The sequence below is a fragment of the Paramisgurnus dabryanus genome, chromosome 4 (assembly GCF_030506205.2).
Source record: "Paramisgurnus dabryanus chromosome 4, PD_genome_1.1, whole genome shotgun sequence".
Lineage (NCBI taxonomy): Eukaryota > Metazoa > Chordata > Actinopteri > Cypriniformes > Cobitidae > Paramisgurnus > Paramisgurnus dabryanus.
In genome coordinates this window covers 41,658,225-41,669,033 of record NC_133340.1, presented here as the reverse complement: position 1 = coordinate 41,669,033, position 10,809 = coordinate 41,658,225, and the positions used below count along the sequence as shown (strand labels likewise).

Here is a 10,809-nt window from a genome sequence, read left to right as displayed (position 1 = left end):
AATACAACGTGATTTGGTTAACATTTTGTTTATAGCTACATTTAAGTGAATGGGGTTTATGAACCTTGCTGACTGTGCCCCATTAAGTTGCTTAGGGCCCCCAGAAATCTAGGATCGGCACTGGATTTACATATGTCCATTTCTCTCTTGTGTCATTACATAAGCCACGCCCATGCAGGGGTAGCACCGTGCGCGTTCACTCACTGTGCGTGTGTAATCTTGTGCTCGAAGCATCGCGCCGCACGTCCGTCATCTCAGGCGCGTTCTCGCTTTTGAACAGGTACTACACTCGCGCCCCCTCATCAATTCTGCGGGCTTTCTCTGCGCACGACGCTAAAGCGAGAAAGAAGCAGGAAGGAAATAAAGAAAAGATAGAAGATAGATACGCGAAAAGAGAGACGGGAGTGATGAAGGTGCGAGCGGCGGTGTTTTGCGGAGCTTGGCTTCTGCTGGCCCTGGCCTTGGGCGGGGATGCTGCGGGCGATGGAGCCATCTCGTTTGAGTACCACCGATATGAGGAGATGCGGAAAGCGCTCGTGTCGGTGTGGCTGCAGTGCCCGTCCATCACCCGCATCTACACGGTAGGCGAGAGTTACGAGCGCCGAGAGCTGCTGGTGCTGGAAATGAGCGACAACCCCGGGATCCACGAGCCTGGTGAGAGATGCTTATAATGAAGAAAGACCATGAACCGTTTAAACTATGTGGCAATAGGCTATATAATCTTGCTTGACGTAAGTTGTTTTCAACATGCCTATCCAGCCTACATAGAATTTGATCAGGCCATAAATGAAAGCCACAGATCAATAAATGGGGTTCTCATATTAAAAGTAAGCTACCCATCCATTTGAATAGCCTTTGCCATTGTGTGTTTTATATATGTATTTATACCCACGTTTTTCTCTTCAGACATAAGAATTGGGTCTGTTAATGAGAGCACATCTCATACTCATAATTTATAACTCTGACGCAAAACCAAATCTGCCCTCCTGCCGAAAACACGCGCATTCACTGAAAGGTTATTTTGAGATAAATTAATCATATTTGTCAAACATTTAAATTTGTAACCATGCAAAATGTTCCCTAATTTTAAAGTTCAACGGTGATTTTGTAAAGGAAACGAGGTTAATCATTTTACATAGGTTTTATTAATCATTGAATGGATGTCTATCCCTGTTGACGGTGATGCGCAGGTGCGCGTCCTCGACAGCAGCTCACTATGCGCGTGGACGCCATTTTGCAAGGATGTAATTCTTGCAGATTACGCCTTATACCCAGTCAATGCAAAGTCATACAGTTAAAAATAATAGGTCATTTTTACATTACATTGTAATTAAACATATTTGTGACAGAGTAGTACAACATAACAGTTATTTTAGCAGCCTAAACATTGTACTATTGACGTCATTATTTCTGTTTATACATAATATAATTTATGCATTTACATGTTATGTCATGTTTACACTGTAAGGTAAAGTGTTGCTAAAAGAACTGTTGTTTTTTGCTGTGCACATTCATGGCTTTTTGATGACCTGGTTGTACACTAGGCCTACATGTTTAAGTAATAATATTCATTTATTTTTCAGTATGTGTTTTGTAGGCTCATAGATAAATACTATAGCCAAAGTCTTTGATTCATATAGCCTACCTTAATTTAGCGTGCTCCATTTGGATTTTGGATATACCCACACAGTCCGGAATTAGACCATGGATTGTGATAAATGACTTAATGTCTCACACTGAAAGCTACACAGAAATCCATCAAATATTTAGGAGTAGTTAGTAAAAAGCTTTGGGGATCATTTGTCCTGGTTTGAGTACATGGTTGTTAAAGCTTAATTTGAAGTGTGTACTGTATGATATTGCATACATCTCTTGTCTAATAAAAAATATTTATGATTGTTTAGGCCTTTAAGAGTTTACGTCAGTGTGGCAATAGCTGTATCATCAATCACCACTGGGTCCTGGTAAAGTTAAATACTTACATAAGGACCCATTAAAACAAATATAATTCTGGTCGGCAAATATTTTGATGTTAAAGGGGCCATGGCATAAAAATCTGACTTTTTCCATGTTTAAGTGCTATGATTGTGTCCCCAGTGCTTCTATCAACTATAGCAAATGTGAAAAAGATCAACCCAGTAACTTAGTTTTAGTAAACCATTCTCTACAAGCACATGAAAAAATAGGTCGTTGAAATTTGGCTCTCCTTATGATGTCATAAGGAGCTCTTATTATAATAATACCACCCCTTAATCTGCACTATCCAACCACAGCACTGCCATTTAGTTCTGAGAAAAGCACAATTGACTTTTAATTGCAAAAAAACACCATCATTGTGATCAGTGTTTGAATTTCATCAGCTCATTTGCACTTTAAAGGCCACACCCAAAACGGCAAATTTTTGCACACACCTACAAAGTGGCAATTTTAACATTCTATAATAAATGATTTATATGGTATTTTGAGCTAAAACTTCACATATGTGCTCTGGGGACACCAAAGATTTATTTGACATCTTAAAAAAGTCTTGTGCCATGGCCCCTTTAATGTCAAATGCAATATGTTTTATATTTACATTAGAGCATTTAAAGTAGAAGATGCTTATCCAAAGCGACATACCAAAGTGAGGAAAACAACAGAGCGATTCATCTTAGGAGGCAAAAATAGTGGTAGAATACAAGGTTTCAAGAATTGAATAGAAGGAATAGAGAGAAAGAAGTAGATTTTTAAAAAATTTATAGTGTGTGCAACCTTTGATATGATGTAAATACGGATGCAAGGCGTTTCTGTTTTTTTTAAATTGGCCATTGAGTTTATCTGTTCACTCAGCAAAGCTGATTAAGACTCATGTAGCCTACAGTTTATGTTGTGGCTTTCCATGTGTTTGAGGGAGTGTAAACAAGAGCGTGTGATCATATGTGTTTTTGTATATTCAAGTGTGAATACTTGGAGGGGGAAGACTTTTTCCTAAAGGTAGTGCTCCTGTTCCTTAAATAGCTGTCCATATGTGTGTTTGCGTAGATATGACTCATTGCATTAAGTCTTTTATTGCTACCAGATGAGTTTCCAGCACTGCCCACGCCCCGTAACTATGGGCAACCAGCTGCACCTCAGCAGCAGTGTACAGATGCAAGCGAAAGAGAGTGAGAGCAGGATATCAAAGAGAGGGCCCGTCGTCAGGCGACTCTGTGCGGCTAATGTCGAGTGTTACGGCTGAGCAGAAATAGCTGTTGCCCTGGAGACAGATCAGCTTAACGCCATGAGCCACGCACCTCTATGTGCTCAGTCAGATGAGGATGAGTGGAAGAATTAGCATACAGTACCGGCTGCCCTGATGGCTGGGACACGCTCAGAAACAGGCCATCTGGTGCTGTGCTGAACGAGCATGTAAGATCACCTATGCCGGTACACTGTTAGAAAAAATGGTCAAAAAAGGTCCCCTATTTGTCACTGGAGAGCAGTACCCTTTAAAAAGGTCCTAATAGGTACCATTAGGTACCATTAGATACTACTATTATGTATCTTTGAGGTACTAATAAGCTCTTTGGGTTTTAGAGGTAGTAAAATTAACCCTTTAGGTGCAAAGCTGTACTTTTTAAAAGGATACAACCCTGAAGTGCATATTTTGACCATTGACAGTGTAGTCAACACATTTACCCTTTAGCGTGTTACACAGTCTACATTATTCTAGTAAACAACAAAAAAACAAACCCCAAATAGTATTTAGGTGAATACTTATTTACCTTAGCTTTTAAGGTGCATACAGGGGTGTGAAGAAAGTGGTATACCTTCAGGGAGTAAAAGTTCATTAATAATACATTCCAGTGGGTTTACACATCTGTCCCCATCTCTCTTTTTGTTAGCCCCATCTGTGACACAATATGTTTGCAAAAGAAATTGAGAGAAAAACCAACAAGCCAATCCTCATTGCTTACCAAAAGGAGAATATTAAATATGATGCGTCTTTTTCAGTTGCCTGTTTTTGAAAGCCAGGCTAAAGTCTTATAATCTAACTACGAAATTTGGAGCATCAAATTTTGATTTCACTCATTGAATTTATTTTAATTTCCATCTTTGATATGGCCTTACTTCAGTCAGTATTAAAGATATCTAGGTTGTATTTTCACAGAATGTTCTTTACATTATATAGACCGTTTCAGCAGTAACAATATAAACAAGCGGCTGTCACGGTCCGCACGTAACTTCCGGTAAACTCCGCTAAGAATAAATAACAACAAAGTTCTTTAAACATAGTTTATTTATATAACAAGCAAAAAAACAACACATAGATTACCTAGGAAACCAAAACATTTGTTATTTTTGACGAGGCATTCGTTCAAGAGATCAGTTTAGTAACTAGTCAGACCATTAAAAAAACGAAACCGGAAGTAAGGTTCGGATCCAGACGTGTATCACGTGCGTCCAATGAAACCGTCTATAGGATGATGCAGATAACAGTAAATAATAAATAAAATGCTTGTTTTTCACAAAGCAGGTCACATTTATTTATAACCATTTTGCACATTAAAACATTTCGGTCTATGATGACCATTCATTCTGTATGTAAAACAAACTTTTTGTTATTAAACCAACCCCAAATTTTTTCTTAAGTGAAACTGTCGCTCAGATTGTATCCTAAAATGCATGTCATACACTACAGCACAAACACTATTGAATTGTGTTTGTTTCCACTGGAAGAGTGTGCTGAATCAATTATCTTAAGTTAATGGTCTCCTTGGGTCAACATGGTCATGGAAACCAGGCCTTCAGTGACGTCTCAATGTGTGTTTGCGTGTGTCTTTAGAACAGACTTGAGTTAAAAGCACACAGTTTTTGTGACTGATTGATGGATGGGTTTAGTAAAAAGGTCTAAATACACAGGAAGAAGTATTTATCAAAGATTTGAGAGATGAATCTGGAACGAAAATCAGTGTTGATTTTGTTGATGGAAAGAATGAGGAAATTAGATTTCTTACAGGATGTTATGTAAAGTGATAATGTGTGGTTGTGTTATCAAGTGATTAGGGTCAAAAAGATTCAAATAAAAATTCTGTATTTTTCTCTCTCTCTCTTTCTCGCTCTTGCTTTAGTTTTTCCTTGCATGACAAGATGAGACAGCATTTTCAGCATTGCATTTTTCCTCTTTGGGTTCTCTGTTCTCTCCCTGTGTGTCTGGCAGAGAAAGAGAGAGAGAGAGAGAGAGAGAGAGAGAGAAAGAGAAAGAGAAAGAGAGAGAGAGAGAGGCCATGAAAGGGCAACAAGAGCAGTTCCAGTAAATTTAATGTAAATGTTTCAACCCATGGTTGAGAAACAACAACCCAGCAAATGGGTTTAAACAACCTAGCATTGGGTCATTTTTTAAACCAGTGGTGTGTTCTGTCCAGTATTGACCCAGTCTTGGGTTAAAAAACAACCCAACACTTTTTAAAGTGTATAGATTCTGAGGTAGAATTTATATGGTGGCTTGTTCTTGAAGTAAACTCAGTAATCATAAACCTTCATAATATACATTTTATTATTGGCTCTAGAGAACCTGGTTCTCCACATTAAGCATGTTTGCAATGACACCCATTGGTCTTACAGTACTGTGCAAAAGTCTAAGGTCACCTCACCTTGCTACCTTTAAATGTGTTGTTTTTGCAATTGTACAGTTAAGTGATCATATATAATTATATCTCAGTTTTCAGAAAATACAGGAAATGTGTATGTAGTCTTAAAAACAGTATAAAAGTCTAAGCTGAAGTGTCAAGTTTTTAGGGTAAACTCCCCTTCCACTTGAACAATAGCAGGCAGCTACAGGATCTCTTAAACCTAAATGAAATTAAATCCTAATTTCTAATTCTAATCAAATGTCTTCAGGACTTCAGTCTTTTCAAAAAAGCTCAAGATGTGTTTTGTACCAAGAGACGTCACACTAAATACTGACTGATGCCTGAAGAAGACATTTAGTTCTGAAAATTGTTGAGTTTTTTTTTTTGTGTACGTGTTTCCTGTATTTTCTGTTTGTATCTTAAAAAAGAATGAAAAAAAGGACATTAAAACTTTGCTAAAACAACAAAGCTGGTGATGGTGGCCTAAGACTTTTGCACAGTACAGTATATTCTTCAAAGAAAATACATCAAAGCTACATCAAAGTTCAGGGCATATACTGTATTAATAGTTGATAAGTAGGTACTTGATCTATTTCAGTACATACGGGCACAGTATGCGATTTCGGATGCAGGGTTGATCTTTTGTGCAGTTGAGCATTGCGTCTGCAGATCAAGGATTTGATTCCCAGGAAACACACATACTGATAAAAAAATGACAGTATATTTTGCAAACACTGTAAGTCACTTTGGATAAAAACTTGTGTCAATAAAAAAAGACTAAATATGCACACATTTAATAGTGATAGCAAAACTTCACAGTGCAAGGCTTAGGTTTTTGGCAAGTGACACTGAAGTCTTGTTGATCAGGGATGAAAAGTATGCCAGCAGTTTAAGAGACCTGCAAGAATAATTCCTGATACTGTGAACAGTAGAGCGAAGAATTGCCAGTAGTGCATACCGGTGAGACCATCTGAACTGTGTCCTAATAAAAGAGTGCTGTGTGTCTTTAAATGTTTCTGTGATTGAGGCATTCTGTTCTAAATGAGGTTAACAGATGCTGTGTAGTTATTCTTTCTATTCAAGTGAGAAAAATGGATTAAGGGATGAGAAAGAAAAGATACAATTGTGATTTGATACAATGTTTTTCCATGTTGATCTTATGGAAATGTTTAGAGAGTAAGAGGTCATTTAGGTAAAATTTGGTGATCTACCATCGCTTTGTTTGTCAGTTTCACTGATAGATTAGCAGTTTTTCATAGCTCCAGTCTTCACCTCATCTGTACAACACATGATTTCCTCATCATCATTTGTTACAAGACAACATTGCTTTGTTGAGATAACACAAATAAATACAGGTTTTTGCGGTTAATGGGTAGTTTGTTCTGCACAATCTGTGTAGGATTTTGCAAACCGAATTTTCTTAGTGAACTGATCATTTTATTTTGTAAGATGAGGGGTTTAATATACCTCACAAGGAAATGATACATCAACAAAAATTAATTGCATTGGTTTTGGAATTTACTGCAGTAATACCCAACGTATCACATACTAATTTCTTGTGCAAAGTACTTGAAATGTTCTGATTCAGTATATCATTTGGCTCCTGTTGTCACATTTAATACTTATATTTAAAAAGCTCAGATGCATAAGCCGCTAAACATTACCTCCGTCAAAAATGAAATAATGATACTATTAACCGAATGCTCTCTGCATGTTTTATACCTTCATCAAATACTTTAACTTCAAATCCACTTAATCCTACTGGCCTCAGACCTTTCAGAAATAGCATTTTGCTCATTTACAAGAAAACATGTCAGATGCATTTAGAGGGTTTTGCATCTGAACTCATAACGACATATCATTGTGTCATTAGGGAAGCTCCGATCGATCGGCCATAGATTGGTATCAGTCGATCATCCAAATTAAATGACTCGATCGGTACTTGCTAAATGTAACGATCTCATGAACCGATCTGTTTGAAACCAATTTACTTTTGAAATCATAGGGCTCCTGAATGCGGGTGAAATTTGAGTCCATTTTTACAACCCATTACTTGTGTGCGACATGCAAATTTGGATTTCACTCTCTACCTTTACAGAAATATGCAGTGTTGGCTCGTGACTGCACAACCGGGGTGCGCTAATTCAAAATAAGTGTTCGGAGTGTCATGTGTGTGCTTCCTTTTTTCAAAATATGTGTTCTGCGCCTCAAGAGATCTTGTGTGCATCACGTGTTTTGTCAAAATAAGTGCCTGCTGCACATGCGTCAAAACCGTTTATGATAAAAGAGACACTCACGTTTACCACCAGCTAAACCAGCATCAAACCAGCATAGACCAGCATAATTCACATGCTGGTTTGATGCTCTTTTTTCAGCAGGGATATACCTTATTAAATAATACAAAGGCAACTTTTGTTGTAGGGTTGAGACGGTATGAAAATTTCATATCATGATTGTAGTGACAAAGTCATCGCGGTTATCAATATTATCATTGTTTTGTTAAAATGAGAATGGAAATGTTCAAAAAGAACAGATACACACAATGAAAACAAAAGTTTTATTTTTTAGAAATCACAATTTAATATTTCATGTCCCTGAAATTATTTCTGTGGTAAAAAAAAATCTGTCTAAGAAGTTTACCGTGAATGAATACAATACATTATGCCTTAAATGCCTTCTTGTGCAAAAACTATGTTGCAGGTGCACGTCTGCGTCAAACTGATTCTGGCTGGACAGGATTTACTGCGAGTTGTCTGAATCATGGTAATCAAACACGGTTGTAATGATAATTACATTTTAAACAATAATACTAACCATCAGGACATTTTATCGTGGTTAATCGTGAAACCGGTTACCGTCCCATCCCTAATTTGTTGTTTTACTTTTTCTAAAAAAAAAATATTAACAGTTACAGGCATCAAAGAGCTTACATATTAGCTTGAAAAAAAAAATCAGTATCAGGCATTGGTATCGGCAGATTATGACAACAAGAAATCGGTCCTCGGTATAGGCTGCAAAAATCCCTATTGGCTAAAAGGATCCCGTATTATTATTAAGCTTAATTACATAAATTATCTGCTTATCTGGGGTGAAGAAAGAAATCTTTGTTTGGGTTGTGAGTTATAATGAATGTTACAAATTCAGATAAATATATGCAAAACTTGTCAGCAGGTGCCCGGTCAAGTAAAATACTTCACTGAAAATAAAAATCGGCATAAAAAGTTATTTTATGAAAAACAAACAAAATTTCGTTTAATAGAGGTTTGCCTCCTAGAGACCGTTTTTGGTCTTTAATAAAACAACTTTGAAAGCATTCAGGGGTGTGTTTCTTCCGGATAAATCCGGAATTCCGGCTTTTCCGACCTGAAAATGAGGCTTTCGTGAATCATGCAAATCCATTTTTTGAGTGTGTGTGTGTGTGTGTGGTCCGTGTACCTTCGGATAATTCGTTTATTCGTTTCTGTCTTCAAAACGGAAAAACAAATAAACAGTTCATTTATTACATATTCCACTCTACTCGTGAACATAAAACACCAGTTTTGGGTTTGTTTTTGTCAGAATGTGATCTAATGCATCAAATAAATTTACAATAAAACCAAAACGAAAAATCAAGCATTTTATGATCAAAGTTCGTTTTTGTCCACCGGAAGTTCTCTTGTACTGGCTTGTGAACAGGAGCATTATAAATATTAACATTAAATAGCAACTTAAGGGGAACACTATGTCGCAGTACATCACTTTAGGAAGCGACGGGCACATAAAGTTGCCTGCTGTACTGGAGCGTGAGGGTGTAGCATACACGCGTGTACCAGCGAACAACATTATTATATAATAAAAATATACTATATAATAGGCATATATTATAATATGAATTTAATAAATTTGCAGACATATGCCAATGAAATCATTTTAATAAGGTTGTGCATATGACAGAGCAATCATGCTCTCCTGTAAGTTTTATTCGCTTATACAGTCCCACTTTTAAACTTTTTTCTGCTATTATTATTTATTCGGATATGGCATAAACCGTGATAAAAAAATGTGTAGGCTATTGCCTAAAAAATAAATGCTGCACAAACCTCTTCCACTACATGAGAAAAGATGTGGCTGCGTTGCGATTTCACTGTTTGCAGCATACCGTGTCAAATGCCTATAAGGATTCTTGTGGTGTGGGATTAAATGCGTATAAATACGTCAGGGGTCGGAACTCTGGTCTTCCCTGACGGGAACGGGCGGTCTGGCCTGTGTTTCCCGATAAAATTGAACTTAGCACTTAAGAGCGCTTTCTACGAGCTTTAATGAACGTTAGTTATTCTTTCACGTGCATTTCCCAAAAATGGACTTAATCGCACAATGACTGGCTATACGTTTGTCAAGAGCAAAAATGTCGCATATAGAATGACTCTTAATTGTAGCACAAGCTTGTTAAAAGTTTAGCCTAATGACCTTCACACAATGTTCATCTATTGTTAATAATATTGTTTAATATTGTTCAATGACTAATTGCACGTCTTAATAATTTATGCCATGTGAAATCATCTTTTCTATATTTAGTTAGGACTCATTCCATTGTGAATTGCCTTTTTAAGTTTATAATATTACTTATTTCGCTATCATTGATATATTATTATCTTATGCCTTTCTATGTAATGTTTATTTTACATTTATTTTACCAGCACGGGTGTACACTGTTCTATGCATACTGTACACATTATATTAAGCACAACCTTTGGTCATTATTAACTTCACAATCAAAGAATGGATTATAAGTGCTTAATGATACAATGTCTCTGCAAATATTTAGTCTCCTCAAGTATTGCCTTCTACATTTTAAAGAATAGATGAAAGGCGAAACATCATCACGGTAGAGCTGTGCTACTTAAGTTACGATGCTTTTGGGAAATGCAGCCCTGACTGACAATAGCGCACTCCCGACATCTTTTGACAGCGTTAGCGTTGGCATATCCGCACTTCATTCTGATCACATGTACACCTGCAAGAATGTTTGAAATAGTTTGGCAGAAAATAGGTTTTTATGGTTTTTAGTGATATGTTTATATGTTGCTTAGTGATATGCTTTGCCCTATTTAATGTCTGTTTCTTTGTTATATTTTGCGTTGACCGTGAATGTTTTTTTTAAATATGCCCTGTAAACCTGGCAATATGTTTGCATCCCGATGATGCCACGAGTGCACCTTAAAAGAGAGTAACATTCTTT

General features: G+C 36.9%; 1 protein-coding gene across 1 annotated transcript in view; it reads left to right on the top strand.

Annotated features, from left to right (window-relative positions):
* The first annotated feature begins 179 nt into the window (after positions 1-179).
* cpe (carboxypeptidase E) overlaps positions 180-10,809 on the top strand; it is a 42,380-nt gene continuing 31,750 nt past the window's right edge. Inside the window, exon 1 of the mRNA XM_065275009.2 lies at positions 180-654. Within this exon, the coding sequence (XP_065131081.1) occupies positions 408-654 (247 nt within the window). The 5' untranslated portion in view covers positions 180-407. The remainder of the gene's footprint in view (positions 655-10,809) is intronic.